The sequence below is a fragment of the Glycine soja genome, chromosome 2 (assembly GCF_004193775.1).
Source record: "Glycine soja cultivar W05 chromosome 2, ASM419377v2, whole genome shotgun sequence".
NCBI classification, from domain to species: domain Eukaryota; kingdom Viridiplantae; phylum Streptophyta; class Magnoliopsida; order Fabales; family Fabaceae; genus Glycine; species Glycine soja.
This window is the reverse complement of record NC_041003.1, coordinates 11,423,906-11,446,066: the sequence shown is the minus strand read 5'-3', so window position 1 is coordinate 11,446,066 and position 22,161 is coordinate 11,423,906. Positions and strand designations below refer to the sequence as shown.

Sequence of the window (22,161 nt, the reverse complement as noted above, 5' to 3'; positions counted from 1 at the left end):
TGTCAATTTTTAAAAAATTACATTTTTTTACTATCATCTAATTAATACCTTTATTTTTAACATATATATGTATATTTAATGCCACAAAAATATGTATATTTAATTATTTCACTTTATCATTTTTTTACAAAATATACTTTATCTGATAATTATATGAAGAAGCTAGTTAATCAAATAATTATACTAAATACTTCTAATTTAATTAACTAATTTATTGACTTCAGTTATGAACCCCTTCAGGAATAGGACCACAGATCAAAGTGAAGTGTTTCACCATTACAACTTCGCAACTATTTTACTCTTTCTCAAAACAATAAAAGAAATAGTTAAATCAGAACTCAAAATGTTCACAAATCAATGACGAAAAAATCATTGCTTTTCGTATGAAAAATTCATTGCTACCATTTGAATCTATCATATTTGGTAATGCAACAATATTCATAAATCTTCTTCTTCGTCTCTACTCTTTGAGAATATAAACCTTTTTAGCATCATCTTACTTTGACCCATCCTCCACGGCTCCACCTATCAAACGTTTTCTGCTGATTCTCGACCTTCGGGTAACTTTACTCTCTCTCTCTCTTCCTTTCTGGGGTTTCAATTTTTTTCCAATTTTTTCTATTATTTGAATCTAATTTGATAGAAATCATTAATATGCAAAAGGTGAAATCTTGGTTGAGACTCGGGGGAATTGTGGGTGCAGTTAGTGGAAGATTAAGGAGTGGGAAGATGGCTATTACTGATGATTTTAAAGTTACGATTTTGAGTGTGAGATTTAGTTCAATTTATGGAGAATTTAACTGATTCAATTTGTTTATGAGTTGGGTTGAAGTTAGTTGATTGAAGGACTGTTTAGCGAGAATTGCTATTTTGGCACAGCACTAGTGTTTACAAGTTTAAAGGAAAGTAATTTTATTGGCTAAACAATTTTTTGAATTTGAAGATATACTATGCATTGATTGATGGTAACTACCAGAGCATTGGGTTTATTCCCCTTTAGTTTTGTTTTTCTCTAATTTGATTGTTTCCTTTTTTATTGATTGATTATTTAGGTTAAGGTTTTATTATTCAATTGGATTGAAATCACTTGTCTCAGTTTCTTGTTCCTTCAATTAAAAGTGAAAGTGATATGTGGTTAAAATGGAACATTCTTGTTCCTATTTGTAGTTTTTCTTATCGGTTCACGCGTCGCTTTTTTTTTTCTTTCTTTTTTTTATTATGGGGGAACAGGAAAGGGAACAAGAAATGGGAAGAGAGGATTTGGTTGCATTCAATTCTTCTATTAGAAGAAGTACATGAATATGACCTCTTTCCTTTTATTTTTGTCCTTCCCCAGTCCAGTAATTTGCTTCTGGGATATGTTCTTGTTCGACTAACTAGCACATTGGTTCTATCTTATCTTCCAATTTCAGGTCTGAATTTAAGAAATGCACAAAGTATGGATCACCTTAGAGGCGGTTCTTGATTCCGGTTATCACCTGTAGATCAAGGTTGTGTTGGAAATGAATGCTGAGTAGTGAATACTGCTGAATACTACCTCAGCTAAAAGAAATACTGTATCAGTACTGCTTGTGAGAAAAGTATGATACAATTGCCATGGATGAAACACAAGACCACTATTATTCTTCCAGCCTACCCGAGTCTTCTTTATCTCATGATGGTGGTGGGAGGTCTTATTTCAATGGGCAAATAAATCGTGGGACTGCTATATCAGGCCTGAAGAAAAGAGGTCATGGAAGTCGCTCTTGGATTAAAATTGGTCAGGATGGGAATTTTCAGACTGTGACACTTGACAAGGCAACTATAATGAGATATTGTTCTTTGCCTTCTAGAGATCTCCGGCTGTTGGATCCGATGTTCATTTATCCTTCTACAATATTAGGACGGGAGAAGGCTATTGTAGTCAACCTTGAGCAAATCCGGTGTATAATCACTGCTGATGAGGTCATCCTAATGAATTCATTGGATGGTAGTGTTGGTCAGTATAGGTTAGAATTATGCAACCGGCTTCAGAATGAAAAAGCGGGTAAGGAAGGATTGCAGCTAATATTGCTGTAACAAACACAATTAGGTGCAAGGAAGACTTGTGTGAAAAAATAATGTCTTATATGTATCTAGGTTCGTTATGACTTTATTAGCATAACTAATGGTCTTTTCTGTTGTAGCATTGTTAGGGAATGGATAAAGAATAATAAGTGATAGACATTGAGTGTTGTGAGCTATGAGGTCTTTTCTTGATAATACTATGAAAGCCTAAGTTGAATATGTTACTTCTTCTGATGTTGTGATTTATTTCTTAAAAGCAATGTTATATTTGCTATACTTTCAAGCCATTCAGAGTTTTTATTTTTATTTTTATGGAGGTAATTACTGCATAGAATTGCTTACTTTGTCTGCCATTTTTGAACAGATGATCTACCTTTTGAATTTAGGGCACTGGAGTTGGCTCTAGAATTGACATGCACATCTTTAGATGCTCAGGTATGAATTGACCTAAAAAGTCTTATTTGTTGGGAAATCTTTCACATTATTGGCTGTGAATTTTTTATAGTACATTTTCTACATTTTTCATTTTACATTGAAAATGGGAACAACGAGTTTATATGCTCGCAAGTATTTTGGTTAAATTACTGAAGGATTTGTCATGTTGAAAAAATTTTCATCAACCATCCCAAGTATTTACCTGAAAATTCATATAATCCATAAAGCTTGATGGTTATTACACTTTATTGACTGTCACACAATATTTTCCACCATTCACTGCAATCAAGATTCAGGCTGGTAAAAGCTGTAGGAATAATGTAGCACTCAAAAGAAATATGGGGAGACAAAAGAATGTGCAAGGAGATCTGAAGCACAAACAAAGGGGGGCAGGAGGAATATTCTAGCTAATATCTTAGGGAACTATAAGAAAACTTCTGTTACTAAGGAAACTGGATTCTTATTACAGCCTTGCGACCCCTTTGTATAGGATGAAAGCACTAATAATTAATTAAAAAGCAAATGCTAACCCTTAGGTCTAAATCCAAACCATCTAAAAAGCTAAAAGGAACTAATAGGCATACACAGAATAGAAAATAGAAATTCATGGTAGCAACTAGTACAGTAGCATGGGCAGTACTCTGTTTATTAGGTTGATAAATATCAAATTATAGTATGTCTAACTCATGATAAAAAAAGAGAAGAAAGGGAGAAGGAAAATCCTTTTTCCATGTTTTTTTTTTTGAACTGCAAAATTAATATACATACATATATATATATATATATATATATATATATATATATATATATTAAACAATAAATAGTACCAGAGGTACTACAGGATAGTACAGGAGATAAGCTCTCCAGAAACAGAAAAACAAAAACAGGAAAACAAAAGCCCTACAAGAAACCCCCAGAAACCTGACCCTACAGACCGCACTCTAAATAAAAGCCATAGACATGGCTGAGGACCATTGATGGAAAGGGGCAGTAAAGTCCTTTTCCCACCCCCTCAGCCAGGACCAAGTGAGAAAGTTAGTGTTATCCACCAACTTAGATATGTGCAAAGGCTGATTATGAAAAATCACATCATTCCGGAGCTTCCATATGGAACTTGTAGCTGCTATCCACCAAATTTTCCTTCTTGTATTGGTAACCTGCGAACCTACTATGGAGGAGTGCTGGAGGAAATGATCCATGAGCCTACAGTGAAGAGCTCTATCCTCCTTAACCCAGGTGTTGAATTCCCACCACAAGGGCATAACTTTTTGACAATTGAAAAACAGATGAGAAGCAGATTCAGAATTGCTTTGACAGAAGGGACACAAATCATTGTCAAGCTCAACTTGTCTCCTGGATAAGTTCTCCTTAGAGGGAAGCCTATCCCAAAGTAATCTCCACGCAAAGGATAAGGCTCTAGGTGGAATTTTAATGTCCCAAAGCTGGCAGAAACCAAGGTGATGATCTTTAGAAGACTGCTCAGCTTTAATGCACAGATAAGCAGATTTAGTAGAGAAGATCCCATTAGATGCAGCTCCCCACACCCAAGTATCCTTTGATCTAGCATTTAGATTGATCACAGCAGTCTGATCAATAAAAGCTGAAGCTATCCCCAAAATCCTTTTTCCATGTAGCAAAGACCTCAAATCAAATCTTGAAGAATGCTTGCTTGAAGTTGAGGTTACATTAAATAATTTATACTAAACATATGTAAATGCTAAAAAATAAAAAAGTATCCAAAATTAAAGGCATATTCATGATTAATAAACAAAAGTATCCCAAAATTAAAGACATATTCATAATTAATAAACAGAAGTTATAATTTAAAGCTAAACACACATAAACCAACAATAGAGTACTGAGTACGTAAATAAAGAAAGGCCAAAGCTGAGCATGAGTGTAGAGAATATAACAAAGCAAGTTTTAGAGGTCTTGAGTTGGCCAGAAAACACTGGGAAACACTGAAAATTCTGGAGAACAGTGAGAGTTCATCCAGAGATATTTACAAGGAGAGACTAGGGAGGACTAAGCAGAGCAAGTCTAAGGTTGGTTTGAAAATGCTGGAAAGTGTTGAAGATGCTAGAGAAGAGTGGGTGTTTGTCCAGAGAAAATGCTTGATTAGATGTGTGAAAACATAGGTTTATTTTTGAAGTCTTTGATTCAATGATGAGAGGGTGGGGGTGGGATTGAAATTGCAAGATTGCCTCCCAAAACAAAGCAATGTATGGACAAAAAAAGATGTTTCACCTTTTTCCTGCTGTAAACACTGTAATAGTGGTCACAACTTGGGATTGCAAAAGTGTTGCACTGCTGCTATTGCGCGCTATTGACTATTGTTGTTTGTGTTGCTCCAAGATCCACCAAGATGATGAAATATTGTGACTGATGAGTGAGAGCTATGAGGGATTATGAAAGATGATCAATTATAAGTGTCTCCACTCTATAATTCCCTACACTTTTGGGATGGCAAAAAAATCCGTGCCCGCGAATAAAATCTTTTATGGATAGAAGATGGATAGTTTAAATGGATACCTGCAGGTAGCGGGCTGGGTATGTGTTTTTTTTACTTGCATGTTAACAAAAAGGGTTTGGGTATCATAGTATCTGTATCTGCGAGTACCCGCTACCCATTAAATGACTTATATGACTTATTTGGTGTTCTTTTTTATTTGGATATGGCTCTTTAATTCACTAGTTACTGTGGTTGGGATGCATTTTACTAGTAGGAATTGGGTCCAGAGATTCAAAATCACACCATATATGGTATCGTTCTTATTTCTTTGATTTTTTTTTTTTACAATACAAAATCTGATTTCCTTCATTAAAGACATGTAATCTTCACATATAAAATCTGAAAATAGTACTCCCTCCGTTCCTATTTATAAGACCCTAATTTAAAATGGTGCTCGTTCCTTTTTATAAGACCCAACCTATAATGTTCCTTACATTAATTATTTTTAGATTAGAAATGCCCCTAATTAAAAGAAGAGAGAGGAATGAACTGGCAAACAATTAGAAAAGAGAGGAGTATTAATGACAAGGATAGTTTTGAAAAAAGTTATAAATTTAAGACAAATTTATTGCTACCAACTAAATTAATCACTTTCCTTAATCTTGATGAAGTAGGTAATTGAGTCTTATAATTAGGAACAGAGGGAGTATAACTTTATTTTCAAATTTTATAGCAAATAAAGGGTCTTCTTGATAAAGTGTCTTTTAAAAGAATCACCTTTTTTTTAATTTGAAGTATCCACAAGTATCCATGGATACCTGCAGGTAATTTTCAAAGTTCAAACAGATACACCTGGTGGGTAGCGGGCACGGATTTTCCCCAGCTGTGCAGGTCACGGGAAGCCACTACCCATGCGGTGCCTGACCCAACCTTTTGCCATCCCTAGTATTTTGTTTGGATAGAATTTCTTTAAATTTATACCTCATAGAATAGATATCTCCAAAATTATCTTCATCAAATTCTTTTGTTGATATCTTCATAAAATCTTTTTGTTAATATCTCCATCAAACGTTGTAAACTATCCTTCATCTGAACTCATCCAATTCAAGAAATACGAAGGAATGAGGGTTTATCATGGCTGTCATACTTCTCTCTTTGGACCTAAGTCATTGTAGTGTAAAATTTCAACGGCTTCAGACTAGGTATAGTACTGTATCTTGAATTTTGAAAATTGTTGTTTTAGTGTTGGAATTCAGGTAATTGTCTTTATATGCCAAATTATATGCCTTGCTAAATGCATAGAAAAAGACATTGGAGAAGCTTCCAGCCATGTGTAAGTAAATTTTCATCTTGAATCCCGTATATTAAGAAGAATGTTGATTTGATAGGTAAATGAACTGGAAATGGAAATATATCCTGTGCTGGATGAACTAGCCTCATCTATCAGTACTCTAAATCTGGAACGTGTTCGAAGATTTAAAGGTCACTTGCTTGCTTTGACTCAACGAGTTCAGAAGGTTGATCAACGTAGAATTATTATTCTTGATTACTATTCTCATTTTTCTAGCTTTCTATTACCTTCAACTAGTAACTTATTCTTAATTCCCAGGTTCGTGATGAAATAGAACATCTCATGGATGATGATGGTGACATGGCTGAGATGTGCCTAACTGAGAAAAAGAGAAGATCGGATACTTGCACTTTTAATGATTGTTTTCAAACTCGTGCATCAGGTAGACTAATTTCAAAGTCGGCTCCTGCTTCACCAGAGCGAACAATTAGTGGAGTCCAGATGTTGCAAAGGGCTTTCAGCAGCATTGGAAATTCTAGTAAACATGGTAGTTCAATGGGTTCGTCTGATAATGGGGAAAGGATTGAGCCACTGGAAATGTTGCTTGAAGCATATTTTATTGTCATTGATAATACTCTTAACACGATATTGTCGGTATGAGAAATTTGACTTACTCAGCTGTAGCATTAGAATCTACCCATGTTGCTTATAACATATAACAGAGTATTTGTATGTTGGATATCATAGTTTTTGCTAATATAACTAAGGTGTACATATATAACATTAAATTAGCTCAGGCATGCCTTCAGCCAATCAGCTGTTACATTCTGATTTTTGCTAATGAGTAGTCCCCATAGTGACTTTTTATGTAAGCTAACAGCGTATGATTTTATTATTTAGGCATGGTGCTTCATGCAAATGCTAAGTATTGATTTTTTTCCTTCTGGTAATGCAGCTCAAAGAATACATTGACGACACAGAAGATTTTATCAACATAAAATTGGTATGCTAAGATTAATAATTTGCAACATTCTCTGTCTATTCCTTTATTTCTTTGATACTCTAAACTGTGTAAACCAGGCAGCGTTACTTTTCACTCTATCTATTACAGGGAAATATTCAAAACCAGCTAATACAGTTTGAGTTGCTTCTTACAGCAGCTACATTGGTAGCTGCAGTATTTGCTGCTGTAGCAGGAGTATTTGGAATGAACTTTGAAACCACAGTTTTTGACTATCCATCGGGATTCCATTGGGTTTTGGTAATTACTGGAATTGCTTGTATAGCATTGTATTTTGCCCTCCTATTCTATTTTAGGTACAAGAAAGTGCTCGCAGCTTAAATTGAGTGTGCATTCTACCTAAGCCATGTTGAACAAGGTGACAGCTTGCTGCCGCATACAACATCTAAGTCTACTCATAACTCACTGCTTCAACACGGCTGGATACATTGAAGCTTTCACCATTTCATCAATCAAGATGCCATTGTTATACTTGGGCAACTATCCATGGTGCAGGCCAAGATGTCTCTATAATCCCGTGATATTTTGAAGGAGTCATAAACCTTTCCATCTCTGCTCTTCTTGTACTCAAACAACAAATTTGAATGATCAAAAGCAGTTAGTTTTACAAACCCATAGTCATAGTCTTTAAAGATGCTCCATTTGGTTTTGAGGGAAGTAAATGCTGAAAGGCTTGCTCCACCACCACCAGCTACAACATGTATGGTCCCATTTAAGGTTCTTCCCTTATAGTGGTGTTTCTCTTCATTAGTGCAGATATTCTGTTGCAAAATGTAAAAAAAGGTTCTTAGTCGAGAAAATATGCATTCTCATTCCAACTCTTGCAGGTTTAAATGATGCTATTTGTGGCATGTAAAATGGTATTGTTTCATTTTTCTCAAGAAGAGCATATTAGGGATTAGGGAACTCGACATCTTGATTACTTAATGCTTAATTCTGGATGTTGTGTTGTTATTGACTTATTGTACATGTTAGCCTTATATTCATCAAAATTTGAATGGAAGAAGAGCACAAGGTTTAAGAAACCTGATATATGGGGCATGTCCTCTCATAATTGTGCACATGGCCATAGATGGCAATGTCCACCTTGTATTTCTGCCAGAGCTTTTGAAAACTCTCTCTCCCCATTGGTTCAGCAAATGATCCCTCTTCTGCATAACAGATACAAGAAGAATATCCAAGTACGCGATGTGCAAGGAAAATTATCCATGGCTGTTTTTGTCTGTCAACTGATGCCAAACAATGCTCAATGAACTTGTATTGTTCTGTGCCTTCTCTCCAATCATGTTCAGTGTCAGCAATACAGAAGCGGAACATGCCATAGTCAATTGAATACCTGGTGAAAGAGTGTAGAAACGTAACATTTTCCAAATACCTGATTAATTCTGTTGAGTATTTTCTACCTAAAGCTTTAATACCAAAAGCATTGGTGGACTTTGGTATAAAATTATTTCAAAGCCTCAATTTGATTATTTACTCTTTATTGAATGGCATTTGTAATTCTTGGTGATTCACTTTCTTCATGCTCAAATCATTAAACCCAAAAGAAGATAACCTTTCTAAACGGGAAAAATCTAACAATTCGCTAATTTATTGATTATAATTTGAAGAAATGTATGAAGTCATGTCGCCATACCAAAGCTTAGCCCTGTTAGAAGCAGGGGTGTAGAACATAGTCTGTGCCAACACACCACATTCTCCCCCAGAATCCATGTTCTCATAAAAGGATCCTGTTCCAGGCCAATCTCGCTCATGGTTCCCACTGTAAAGGACAAAATCACCACAAGGGAATCATTATTAAAAATAAATAAATAAACAAAACACTTCCTAGTCTAATTTTTGGGGTAAGCTATATAAAAACCTTGCGATCATGTAAGGCACAGCTGATGCAATTGGCTCCACCTGTGCTGTGAATTGGTCCCACTGAGGAAGGTATCCATTTGCATAACATATATCTCCAATATGGAAAACAATGTCAATGTTTTCCAAGTCCTGGATAAGCTGCTGAGTAGTGTTAATTGAGCCATGCTGGAAATTGTTGTATTCATTGGAACCATCAACTTCCCCCTGCATGGTTAAATATTATCAAATACTTAGAGAATTCAAATCATAAAAGGATTGTGGTTCACACTTGAGGACAATAGGATCTCAAACAAGGTTTTAAATTGTGGTCGCTTTTGCAGTGTCATCATGATTCTTGATATTGTGGGAAGTTATGGACAAATGTGACTGATGTGGCCCCAACTGAAACTATTGTATGGTTAACAATTATACGCTTAATATGCAGTTTGTTAACACTTATACGCTTAACAATGACAGCTTCTTAAAGAAATAGTAAGGAAAGAACTCTTATCTATGAAGATTCATTCTATAGCATATTCTTTGGTTTGATACCGTATACTATAATTTAGAAAGGCCAAGAAAGATAAATTTGATATAATATGCTCCGGGTATGAGGAGAATATCACAATTTTAAATATCAAATTATCAGCATATATTAGGACCAACGTTACTGAGAAACATGGCAGATGCCATCCATTGAATATATGCATGCATACTTTTTCATAACAGTTCAAACCTTTCCCATATCTCCAAATATGACTACACGTTGTAAGGACTTTTGTCCAGGAAAAGGAGGTGCGGTGAACTGATAGTTTCCACTCCAGATATATGTAACATTGTTTAATTTGTGTCCTATCCTGTACTCATATCTGTCCAATCAACAGAAGGCACAATTAAATTATCATGCAGCATTATAGCAAACTAATTTAAATAGAAAATATGATGCAACTCAATAGGTTTTTCCTAGTTAGGAGCTCAATAGCAAATTTATAGTTGTTATTTTTCTATTGGTAGTGAAGGTTTAAAATCTAGATGATATCTATATAGTAGCATATAATGACAATAAAAAAGTTAAATTAGTTATTTAATCTCCTAATTTATTTTTAGATTTAATTTGATCCTTTAGTTTTTTTTTGTTTGATTTGGTCCTCTAATTTTTTTAAATCAATTCAATTTGGTCTTTTAATCTAAATGGTAAGAAATTACACTTTGTAGCTGTTCAAAACTGTCACTAAGTGATTTTAAACCGCTACAAAATCAAATTTTCCAAAAAAAATAAATCGATTTTAAAAATTAGAAAACAAAATTAAACGTATAAAATTAAAGAACCAAATTGAATCTATTTTAAAAATTAGAGGATTAAATTGAAAAAAAAAATTAAAAAATCAAATTTAACCTAAATAATAAATTTGATTGATGTTGGCTCATAATAGATAGCAATATCAATTAAGTTTATGCCTTTAGAGTGAAGTTCTCACAAAATTAATGAAAAGCTAATCTACTATAAAGAAAACAAAATCTGAATATAAGATTCATGAATATGGCGTATACCTTGAAAGGGAAGCATAAGATTAAAATGTGCATAAAACTAGGCCTAAGCTAGAATAACATACATTTTGTTGGGCCACAGTTCTTTCAGATGACTGGTGTGTATGTATCCAGGGTCACGCCATCCCACTGTTCTTGCTGGTGCACCTGTTCATAAATAGATAATGTTAATGTGCAATAATGAGCAACATTTTTTTATTTTTTTTCCACCAAACTAAACTTTCAAGATTACTGATGTTCCCAATGGTGGACTAAGCACTTTGTAAAAGGATATGAAGCTTAAACACTTTATGTGCACATCAAACCTAAAGTTGGCTAGTGCTTTGTATACACCTTAAGCCAAACCTAAAGGGTTTGTGTGACAAGACATTTTGTGGAGAAAGCCTTATTTGCACCTAACAATTTAAGATCTAGGGATGAATTAGTTCTTGACAAGAACAATTTGGAAACAAGAAAATATGGTTTTAGATTGATAGTTGGTACACTAGAAAGTATGACACATTTTATTTAATAACATACTTTATATAAATTATTCTCCAACACTTTTCTGCCTTTTTTTTATAAAAAAAAATCGTTTTTACCATGAATATTCATATATCGAAAACTGTATAATCTCTTAATTATGTTGTACTACCATTGTTGATTCCAAATCCTAGGTTCAAGTACATATCAAAGAAGTTCCCTTACCACACATGCTATCACGAGTGAAAGTCAGTGTCTCAGCAGGTGAATGCATACGATCCCCTTCTTTTGGACCCCATTGAACAAAAGGTTCAGCATCATTGATCCCATATCCACTTGTCCATGTTACAGTCATCTGATCAAAATTATACTAATTTAATTTAATTTGATAAAATGCAAGAACCATTTAAAGAAAAAAAAAAAAACAAGAGTAAATGCAAAAAAATTTTAAAAAATTAACTCAGAGATAATAGCAGCATGCTGGATGCTTTCTTTCTTCACAAGTTCACATAGCATTTGCTTACATAGGGAACTTCCTTATCCTTTTAATATCAACTGTTTAAGTTTTATGCAGTCTAGGACTAGAGAAAATGAACTTACCTCATTCCATGACTTTCCTAGTGCCAGGCGAGGGTAAAGCGGTGCATTTGGATTGGCAAAAGCTATTTTATCTGATACTGCTACTAGCTTTGGCTGTCATGATGTAAATAGAAACAAAAAAGAGATTGCATTTAGCTATTTCATGATAGATGTGCAAATTAGGAGTTTTAGAGAGGCAAAATATTGTTACTGTTAGACAATGTGATTGAAATTACTAATTAAAGGATTATCATATAAAATATACATAAATCCAAAAGAAATGTGTGTCATCCAATGCAAGTATGCAAATGTGGAAAATCAGGTGAGCTCGTGAATTTGTGTAAATGTCTGTGAACATGAACTTCTCTGTGAGCATGTATTTGATTGTTGTTCTATGAATATGCTTTGAGACTCCTAATTTGGGGATGAAAACAACTTTCTGTTTAGCAGTGTCCAAACCATTCCGTTCACTTCTTGAACAATGAGACGGAAACTTTCCTACATTCCGTTCATATTATTTAACTAGCCTATATAGGAAGCATATCAGGTGAGAGATGAAAGCATAAGAAGAGCTAATCCTAACCATCCATGTATAGATAGATTGATTATGAATGGCAAAATCTGCGGAGGTAAGACTAAGGCTTCCACAGTATCTAAAGGAAAATATGAACTGCTAGGAAAGCAGAACAGAAGTGAACGAAAAAGACAAACTGAAAAAGAGATAATTCTCACTCAGCCCACAAAGTAGCCTTTAAAAGGATTTGTTAACTTGTATCCACTGTTTAAAAGTAAATAGTAAAAAGGCAAGAATATTCTCATGGATCTAATCTACTTCCAAATAATCTGTGCATGCAATTTTGTTTGTATAAGAATCATAGAATATTAACATCCACTTGTTCAAACTAATGGTGGCTTACGTTTGACAAGCCACCAGAAAATAGTGCAAATGAGAAATCTGATCTCTGGTTAATCAGCAGAAGCTTCAGAAACCCTTTTCCAGTTTCTTTGTAGAGGGGACTTGAGTAATTTGCATATTGATACTGCACAATGGGGTAAACATTCATCAGACCATCAATTCTATTCTCTCTTTCATAACTTCTCCTGGCTAAGAAAAGCAACAGAAAGAAATCATTGTGGTAAACTCATTATGAAAATATGGTACAGGTTAGTGTTCACATCCACCGATGTACCTTAATGGGTGCAGAACACAATAGTGGTGGGTAGACTCTACGGTTTTCTTTTGGACATGTGGAAGCACTGAAATGCACAAAACAGGAAAAATCAATTAAAACTAAGCAACCAAGTTTGGTTGTACAAGACAAGAATTTAATTGAAACAATAAGTAAAATTCTATAGGACTCCAAATTTGGAGCCAGTTTTCTGGCTAAACTTCAAATAGGCTCTGATTTTGAATGTTACCTAAAGTTTGCAGGAGAGAATACTCCAATCCAATCATCAATTGATGGAATTGGAGAACTGTACTCCAGAGTTACCCATTCAGCAGTTTGCTCCTACAGAATCCAGTAAAACTTACATCAGCAACAAGCAGGCAATGTGCAACAAGATGGCAAGTAGAAAACTAATACATAAAAAATATTGGTGATCATCAAGAGGGTTTACATGTGACACCACTGATCAATTTACATTGCACAACAGTGTTAAAACTTACTTGTAGTCCAAGAACTGCTGGAGATGCTTTGATGTAAGCAAGGTCAAGAAGTGATACTGTTGCCTTATGAACAGCAACTTTTGAAAGAGGATGATATCCATGTGACCACACCCTTTGGACCACTAAACAAACCAGTAGAAATGCCAAGGACACAAACTTGGATTCTCCCATTTCAGTAACTGTTTCACCATATATGTGCTCAGATTAATTACACCACACCTTATGTATGTAGTTATCCAGAAAACTTGGTTACACTCTATCAAATATCTCATATATAGTATATAATACTTATCTTTTCCCCAACTTACCTAAAAATCATAAGTAAAAAAACAAAGAAAAAGTGGCAAATTATAGAATATTCAAAAGCAACTGCAACTGCAACTGCAGCTTTATAACAAGTAGATGCGGTTAGAGTTCACCTACCTGTCAAAAATATCAATTTGTTTGTTGAAAGCAAACAAGAGGGTTTTAATTTGAGGGAAGATATTTCACAGAACATAGTAGTTTTCAAAAGGAATCTTGGGAACAAAAAACATAGATGCCACTCACTCTAACTACTAACGTTTTAACTGTTAGATATATTAATTTTTTAATATATGGTTGAGATTTGTCACCTGCAACTTGTTGAAAGGGTGAGGTGTGTTATTTTTTGAAAATTGATAACTCATCCCTAGTCAGAGTTGTGTTTCTTCCACACCTTAGCATTGGAGAGTAAACTCCTTAAATGGTCGTTTCTCAGACACAAATAAAGCCTCTTTCTTTATCTGAGTTGGGTAAGAGATTTGAAGGGAAAGTGGCAATTGTGACAGCTTCCACTCAGGGAATTGGCTTTGCCATAGCACATAGGCTTGGCTTGGAGGGTGCATCTGTTGTCATCTCTTCTCGCAAACAGGTTCAATTAATTTCCTGTTTTCAATCTCTTTTCTTATGGAGTTTAGGTCAAAGTCTTCATCTTTTTCTTTTGGTTTTAGAAAAAAAAATCCTGGTTTTGTATTTGGGTTACAAGAATTAAGGATTTTTTTTTTCTTCTTTTCATTTATTTGATTCATATTATGAAGGAGAGACTAATTTTTAAATGATATAAGGGTGGTCGGTATAACAAGCATGGTGGAGGAAATGATTAAAAGCGATTTCATGAATTTGGTTTTTAATTGAGTCTAATGATGTGTGTGATTCATGTAACGGTAGGATGAAATTATTGTTTTTGACTTATTGTTATTATTGATTCGTAGTTCGTACAAATGCTTTATCTGTTTCCAAATTCCCACCTACTACCATTGACAGGATTGTCAAGTGATTCTTGTGCTCTGCACACATGTTTGTTCATTGCTGATTTCTTTTCTTTTTTTCCTTTTTGGTTGAATTGCTAAAGCAAAATGTTGATGTGGCGGCTGAAAATCTCCAGGCTGAAGGAATTGAAGTGTTGGAAGTTGTTTGCCATGTTTCAAATGCTCAACAAAGGAAGAATTTGATAGACAAAACAGTTCAGGAGAGATTTATTCTGATAAGCTATGCAATTTATACCGACAGTGTATGAGCATTGATTTCTTATTTAAAACACCAACACTTTTTAATGAGTAAACATTATTCACTGACAATATAAAGAGTTTTTACTTTTTACACTTTTATCCGATCACACCAACATGCATTGGTAGGATTAGTGTGATATGTTCCAGTATATGTTCATGTACTTGGAATACTTCTATCTAACTACATCTTATAACTTTTTATTTTTACTTTTTAAACATTTATACAATATAAATGAATGAAAGAAAATATCACAATAATTAGATAATTGTACAATTTTATTATGTTTACAATAGAGTCCCCCTTATTTGTAAAATATCAATTCTTTTAATATGTTAATTTTAGAATAAATTTATGCATATTAATAATTGTGTCACATAATGTAATTTTTTAAATTTGCAGTATGACTTTGTGTGGTATCCTTGCTTTCTGACTCACTAATCATCCTGACCAAGTTCAATAGAAGACTTTCATTGGCTTCATCTTTGCAATCTTCTATCCTCTTAGTTTATCAATTGGCGAAAGAAATTGCACTATTTATTGTAGTCTAAATTTCATTTATTCTGTTAGAAATTGAAATTTTTAATTTAAAATAGTAAAAGTCTATTCGATTTTTGTGATTGTTTGTAAAGTTGGTCAAAAGTTTGCTATTGTTAAAAAAAAAAAGAAAAAAACACTAGCTGTAGTAATTGCATACTAAAGATGCTTTCTTTTTAACTTGGTCATGAGTAGCTAAGAAATATAGCTAAGAAATACAGGGAAGATTTACACTAATGAATCACAATAAAACTTAGTTTTATGAGTTTTCTCCTCACTTATATGATGCTCAACTTTTTTACTTTTATTCGATGTGAGACTTCACCTCACACTTGTAACCCACTAACCCAATAGTTTAAGCTGAGAGGCATCTTTATTTATCCATTGGTGTAATTATTCATTAAGTTGGCATTTATTTTACTTGGTGCTACAATAATGGTGTAAGGAATTTAGCTAGGAGGTAAACACTGAAATTTTATGGAGAACAGTTAACAAACCAACAAAAACAAATCAAATATTCTCTTAGAACTTTTTGCATTTTTTGATGTTTTAAGAATACATGCAGTGCATGTGTTAGCAACAATAATTATAAATGAAAAACAGAGACCTTGTACACCAAAAAGGTGCGAAAGATGCAGTGCCAGTGCATATTTCTTTGTCCTTCCACTAATTCCAAAGGGAAACACAAAACAAGGCCTTCTTAAGTAAAGAGAAAAAGACAGGAAAAAAAAAACAGTGTAGAGGACAGAAGAGAGAGGGTTCAAGTAACATGAAGAAAAGTAATATTGGGTAGTTTTTAATACAGGATTGAAAAGGTGATGGAAATTTATTTACAGGAATATTGGGTAAAGGTAGTATGCTATCCACAGTGCTGCATACTTCATCACTTTTGTGGCATATTAGGCAACACAACTTCTATAGAAAAGAAGTTAGTTACTCAAATACAATGACCATTTTACTCAATTCTTGAATATCACATATACATCTGTTGCAAAAAGAATAAGGACATAAACAATAGGCCTACTCTAACTCCACTAGGGAGTTTTCCTTCTACAGTATCATTCTTGTTGTGACAATCAGCACATAGAAAAGGACCTTGCCATGGCTTCGACCAGGTCAAGAAAATAGAATCTGCATGGACAGAGATGCCCTCGCTTGATGCAAGGCAAACCTGGTACATAGCACATACGAAAATGCCAGATGTTGATTGGACCTGAGTTGTCATTGTTGCCTAATCTGCAAGACATGTCAAGTATTGAACATTCACGAACCAGGAATGTTATAAAAATGTACTTCCAAAATATAAATAGAGAACATGAATACAAAATTAGCTTCAAGTAAATACATTCGATAAGAAAACCCTATAAACAAAATCATACAAACACATTATTTTCACTAGCAGAAACACATGGCACTGTCACACCTATGTATCTGCATTTCTATTGTCCTATTGCATTTCTATTGTGTTAAATTCGATATATTGTAAATTTATCTTACTGTGTGGTAATTAAATTTGTCCATAATTGTTAGTGACAAAAGGTTTGCTGACCAATATAACTGGTTCTGGAAGTATTGGGCCATTGGCATTATAGCTTAAAACGTGTTCATGAATAACCAATAAACCCATTTCGAATAAGTTATGTTTGGAGTTGTCTATGCATGTCAGATAACATATGCAGGACACTTGAAGACACAAAATACTGAGAACAAAACCGTGCTTGTAGACCCACTTTCTTTGCATTATTTCAGCATAATTATCACCCCAACCTCGATACAAAGAAGCAAGCTTTCATGGATGTAGGCTTGTACCTCTCTATAGTTAGATGTGCATACAAGCGTTAAAGCTAGATCAAGGCAGTTCATCAATATACAACAACAACAACAACGCTTTATCCCACTAGGTGGGGTCGGCTACATGGATCAACTTCCGTCATAATGTTCTATCAAGTACCATACTTTTATCCAAATCATTAAGTTCGAGATCCTTTTTGATAACCTCTCTTATAGTCTTTTTGGGTCTTCCTCTGCCTCGAATTGTTTGTCTTCTCTCCATCTGGTCTACTCTCCTCACTACAGAGTCTACCGGTCTTCTCTCTACATGCCCAAACCACCTAAGTCTATTTTCCACCATCTTCTCTACAATAGGCGCTACTCCAACCCTCTCTCTAATAGTTTCGTTTCTAATTTTATCCTGTCGAGTCTTACCACACATCCACCGCAACATCCTCATCTCCGCTACACCTACTTTATTCTCATGTTGGCTCTTGACCGCCCAACATTCTGTTCCGTACAAAATCGCCGGTCTTACCGCAGTCCGATAAAACTTTCCCTTTAGCTTGATCGGTATCTTTGCATCACATAACACCCCCGATGCTTTTCTCCATTTCATCCATCCTGCTTGAATGCGATGATTCACATCCCCTTCAATTTCCCCATCATCCTGTATTACAGACCCAAGATATTTAAACTGTGTGACTTGAGGGATAATATGGTCTCCTATTTTCACCTCTGAGTTAGAAACCCTCCTTCTTTTGTTGAACTTACATTCCATATACTCCGATTTGCTTCTGCTTAGGCGAAAGCCATGTGTTTCTAGAGCTCGTCTCCAAGTTTCCAACCTCTCATTCAACTCCTCCCTCGACTCTCCAAGGAGGACTATGTCATCTGCAAAAAGCATGCATCTCGGCGCTATCTCTTGGATTTGTTCCGTGAGGACATCCAGAATTAAGGTAAAAAGGTAGGGGCTAAGGGCTGACCCTTGATGCAAACCAATTGTGATGGGAAAATCGTCTGACTCTCCACCCTGTGTCCTAACACTAGTCGATACCCTATCATACATATCTTGGATAGCTCGAATATATGCAACCCTAACCCCTTTCTTCTCTAGAGCTTTCCACAAAATCTCTCTAGGCACTCTATCATACGCTTTCTCCAAGTCAATAAAAATCAAGTGCAAGTCTTGTTGGGCCATGCGATATTGCTCCATCACCCGCCGTAATAAATAAATCGCTTCCATGGTCGACCTACCCGGCATGAAACCAAATTGATTCTCAGTAACTTGAGTCTCCTTTCTTAATCTCCGTTTGATCACTCTTTCCCATAATTTCATGGTATGACTCATGAGCTTGATTCCCCTATAATTTGCACAATTTTGTATATCCCCCTTGTTCTTATAGATTGGCACTAACGTGCTTCTCCTCCATTCCTCCGGCATGCGTTTTGACCTCATAATTTCGTTAAAGAGTTCGGTGAGCCACTCAAGACCTCTATCTCCAAGAGTTTTCCACACTTCAATAGGTATGTTGTCTGGCCCCACCGCCTTACCGTTACTCATTCTGCTGATGAATAGCAAAAAAAGGTATCCTGCTGATGAATAGGCAAACAGGAAGAGAACCAAGCTTGTATTAATTGAATATGACTAACAGTATTCCATGCCAAGCTAATCAACACTAAACCTCTCAAGACTTGAGCCAATTTGATGATAGAATTTCATAATTTCCAAAGTGAGATGGTTACAGCAAATCATAAGCTCCAATTCACAATCTTGTTATTTTTTCTTTAAGCTTGCTGCATAACTAATTTATTAATTGGTTGAGTGAAAACGTTTTGATCAATAGCTCCTTTGGATATACTTCTTAGGAAACCTGCACAAAAAGCAAGATTGATTATTAGTTACGTGATTGTATAATGTTTACTTATTTGTAAGAAGAGCCTTGGTAACAACTTTCCAAATCACGATTATACCAGGTGTCTCGTGTTTGTAAAAAAAATTTATTCTAAAATTGCAATATGAATTCATGACATCATATAAATTTGATACTCATAAAGTTGAGTGAATGTTTGAACGTTAACTGTTAGCTTATTAATGTACAGATTTGCTATGAAACCTTCAAAGCACACAATCTTTATATATCAAATAAGACGTAATGAATTTAGAAAATTTAATTGATAACTCAATAATTATAAAGAAACTAAAATCCAACTATAAAAACAACATATAGTACCACTGGGGGAGAAATAATTGTAAGCTTCTTTAAATATATACTTCAAGAACCAAGACTTGGAAAAGAGCCACATCAACCAAATTTTGGCTGTGGGGATGCATTGATCAGTCCAAAAAATAATTCTTATGGCCATTACCGTTGCAGAAAATAGAGGCATGCTTATGATTTATGGTCTTGGATAAAGTAGTTCCTTCAATCTCGTGACATCAAAAGGGACAAAGTTACATAAAAGTCAGGATTGAGAATTGATGCTCTGGCAACAGGTTAAATTTAATGACTATGCAGTATGCAATTTAGCATAATGTTTCTTATTCTTAGTTGCAAATATTTCATATCAGATGAAAAGAAGCATTATCACCATTTAGCATAATTCTCACAACACACGTCTCTATTTATTCACATCCTCTTCTCTCTTAAGATAGGATGGGCAGGATTAAAAATTGAAGAACTAACCTTTTCAGATTTGGAGTAGGTTTTGAATATTATAACAGTACCTGTACAGATGCAGAAAATAAGTTAAATACTCAGTTTGTAGTGAAGTTCTTTTCAAAGAAGGAGAGGGTAGAAAGGAACCAAAAACAACAGAAAATGCACATGGAAACAACATGCATTTTACCCTTAAACCTTGACTCAACCCGCTTACTCTTCAAAGAGGGTAAACTTGGTTAACAACTTTTTACCCCCAAAAAAACACATTTAGTTTAAGAGATAAGGGTGGTTACAGAATTTAAAAACTAATGTCAGTTACTCGATTCAAGAGATAATGTTAGTTACTTAATTCAAGAGATAAATATGATTACTCAATTCAAGAGAAAGCAATGTCATTAGACACTTAAAGAATGTTGAATCCTCATCCTTTTCCCTATTCAACGATGTACCCGCACACAGAAAAAATTATAAGTATGCGGATGCAGATAAATAAGTTGATGCAAAAGAAAAGATGATGAAACTTCAGTAAATATGCTTGTGCTTATGGAAATTCAGTGAGAGCGGAAGAAAAATAAAAGTATTTAATGTACACTGGTTTCCCTGATTTAAAGGAGGTAAAATCTAAAGGGAAAAGAAGAATGATAGTATGAAATTGTAGAACAAATTAAAGCATTGAAAAATCAGAAGACAGAAATGATTAAAGAAAATAAGAACCGTGTAGAATATAGAATCATGGAATGAAATGCCAACCTTAAAATTGACCTTGAGAGCCTACTCACCACTGCCATCGGCCTTGGCATTTGATTTTTGCTCAATTTGGAACACCGAGTCTTTCTTGCAAATGGCATATGCATTAAGCATTACATTGTTACCAACCACTTTTCTTCAATGATATCGCTTTCTTTTGATGATCCTTGAATTTTTGCACGCTCAGATTAATTTTTTGTTATCATGATTTCAATTGATTATTTGTTCTTTCGCGGAGTTCACCTCAAAATTTGTTATAATTTTTCATGACTCTCAACCAAAATCTTCTTTTCCTTGACCAACACTAACAATTGGGTCGGTTGAAATGTTGAGCTATTAACTAATGAGGTGTGTATCTTCTCCAACTGCAAAGGTGACTCGAGGCTTCCTTTTTGTCAACGATCCTCCTATTTCGTCAACGGTGATCTCATCTAACCCAATTTGGGTAGCAAATTGTGGAAATTGTGAACCAACATTATCATTTGAAACTATCGTTGGTTGGACTGTTCGTTAGGATTAAATGATATGTTTGCGAACTTTGAGAATTAACAGTAGAAGGGGTTTGAGTGTTTGACATAAAATAATTTGGTGGTGGTGGTGATAAAAAAGGAGGGGGATAAGAAGGAAAACGATTTTGTGAATTTTGAGTAGGAGGAGGCATTTGTAAAAAAATTTTATAACTTTGTCCATTAAATTGATTTGAATCCATGGAGAAAAAGAAATTAACTGTTTAATTGAGCTTGAATTTGAAAAAAAAATAACTGAGCTTGAATTTGGAAAAAAATCTTAATTGAGCTTGAATTTCGTAAAAAAAAAAAAAAATCAACTGAGCTTGAATTTGAAAAATAGAGATTGACAACTCAAAAATGAGAATGACAATTGGGTATATAAATTAGTACCCTTTCAACCCATTTATAATGTTCCGGCTAGTTAGTTTTACATACGCGTTGTGCTTTTTTTTTTTTAATCATTCGCTTTCTATTTTTTTTATCATTCGCATTTCTTCCTTTCAATTTTTTGAATGTTACTGTATAGACAATGACCTTCTTTCCAATGTTCCACTTCCTCTCTCTCATGCCTCTTCTCCTTCCCAACGTTCCACTTCCCAACACCTCGACTTTCTCCTCCTCCCTTTCTCTTGTCTCTTCTTCTTCTTCTTCTTCTTTTTCTCTTCCCTTTCTCGTGCCTATTCTTCTTCCTTTCTTCTTTTTTCTCCTTCCTTCTTCCCAACATGTCCTTCCCCCTCCCCTTCCTCTTCTTCCTCCCTCCCCCTCCCGAGACCTCCATTCATCTGCAAGGTATGTTTTTTTTTTTTTCATTTTTCCTCTTTTGTAAAACTGTTTTTTTTAAAAAAAAAATTTCGTTCTTCCATTTTCTTTCTTCTTCCCGCGGGTTGGTCTATTGGTAATTTTTTTTTTAAGTTTGCGCAAACATCTTCAGGGTTTTTCTACAAAACTCATTCTCCACCCTAAAGATCTCTACATTATCTTTATTGTAAGATCTGCACAAGACCAAATCTTGAGCTCAAGATCTGACATTAAATGTGTTCTAACAACTAACTTAATAACAACA

General features: G+C 34.6%; 3 protein-coding genes and 1 long non-coding RNA gene across 6 annotated transcripts; 2 read left to right on the top strand and 2 right to left on the bottom strand.

Annotated features, from left to right (window-relative positions):
• The first annotated feature begins 300 nt into the window (after window positions 1-300).
• On the top strand, window positions 301-8,205 carry LOC114387417 (magnesium transporter MRS2-5). The gene is made up of 7 exons (XM_028347609.1): window positions 301-560; window positions 1,413-2,026; window positions 2,411-2,481; window positions 6,322-6,450; window positions 6,543-6,878; window positions 7,180-7,227; window positions 7,336-8,205. Exons 2-7 carry the CDS (start codon window positions 1,597-1,599, stop codon window positions 7,564-7,566), a joined length of 1,245 nt encoding a protein of 414 aa, XP_028203410.1. The 5' UTR covers window positions 301-560; window positions 1,413-1,596; the 3' UTR covers window positions 7,567-8,205.
• LOC114387397 (probable inactive purple acid phosphatase 1) lies at window positions 7,209-14,096 on the bottom strand. Of its 3 annotated transcripts, none has more exons than XM_028347591.1 (13): window positions 13,960-14,096; window positions 13,346-13,524; window positions 13,096-13,187; window positions 12,867-12,933; window positions 12,594-12,716; window positions 11,698-11,790; window positions 11,323-11,452; window positions 10,701-10,782; window positions 9,824-9,956; window positions 9,107-9,312; window positions 8,882-9,007; window positions 8,272-8,581; window positions 7,209-8,006 (listed from the first exon to the last, which is right to left on the bottom strand). In XM_028347591.1, exons 2-13 carry the CDS (start codon window positions 13,514-13,516, stop codon window positions 7,698-7,700), a joined length of 1,842 nt encoding a protein of 613 aa, XP_028203392.1. In that variant the 5' UTR covers window positions 13,517-13,524; window positions 13,960-14,096; the 3' UTR covers window positions 7,209-7,697. The 3 variants fall into 3 exon arrangements, with proteins under 3 accessions (XP_028203392.1, XP_028203384.1, XP_028203400.1); XM_028347583.1 differs by lacking the exon at window positions 13,960-14,096 and adding an exon at window positions 13,769-13,888; XM_028347599.1 differs by lacking the exon at window positions 13,960-14,096 and adding an exon at window positions 13,654-13,668.
• Window positions 14,021-14,973, top strand: LOC114387427 (tropinone reductase-like 3). Its single transcript, XM_028347618.1, has 2 exons — window positions 14,021-14,237; window positions 14,718-14,973. Exons 1-2 carry the CDS (start codon window positions 14,070-14,072, stop codon window positions 14,880-14,882), a joined length of 333 nt encoding a protein of 110 aa, XP_028203419.1. The 5' UTR covers window positions 14,021-14,069; the 3' UTR covers window positions 14,883-14,973.
• Window positions 14,974-18,757: 3,784 nt separating this feature from the next.
• On the bottom strand, window positions 18,758-20,869 carry LOC114370945. Its single transcript, XR_003657967.1, has 3 exons — window positions 20,593-20,869; window positions 19,867-19,907; window positions 18,758-19,053 (listed from the first exon to the last, which is right to left on the bottom strand). It is a non-coding gene; the product is annotated as an uncharacterized LOC114370945 (long non-coding RNA).
• Window positions 20,870-22,161: the final 1,292 nt, after the last annotated feature.

What these genes read in the sequence shown, in the direction of transcription:
- LOC114387417 (XM_028347609.1), top strand. Translation starts at nt 1,597, where the DNA reads ATGGATGAAACACAAGACCACTATTATTCTTCCAGCCTACCCGAGTCT. An exon ending in GCACATCTTTAGATGCTCAG is followed by an intron (nt 2,482 to 6,321) that starts GTATGAATTGAC and finishes TTGATTTGATAG; the next exon opens with GTAAATGAACTGGAAATGGA. An exon ending in CTCTTAACACGATATTGTCG is followed by an intron (nt 6,879 to 7,179) that starts GTATGAGAAATT and finishes CTGGTAATGCAG; the next exon opens with CTCAAAGAATACATTGACGA.
- LOC114387427 (XM_028347618.1), top strand. Translation starts at nt 14,070, where the DNA reads ATGGTCGTTTCTCAGACACAAATAAAGCCTCTTTCTTTATCTGAGTTG. An exon ending in TCATCTCTTCTCGCAAACAG is followed by an intron (nt 14,238 to 14,717) that starts GTTCAATTAATT and finishes GAATTGCTAAAG; the next exon opens with CAAAATGTTGATGTGGCGGC.
- LOC114387397 (XM_028347583.1), bottom strand. Translation starts at nt 13,844, where the DNA reads ATGTTCTGTGAAATATCTTCCCTCAAATTAAAACCCTCTTGTTTGCTT. An exon ending in TTCTCTCCTGCAAACTTTAG is followed by an intron (nt 12,934 to 13,095) that starts GTAACATTCAAA and finishes TGTGCATTTCAG; the next exon opens with TGCTTCCACATGTCCAAAAG. An exon ending in TATTTGGAGATATGGGAAAG is followed by an intron (nt 9,313 to 9,823) that starts GTTTGAACTGTT and finishes TTAACCATGCAG; the next exon opens with GGGGAAGTTGATGGTTCCAA.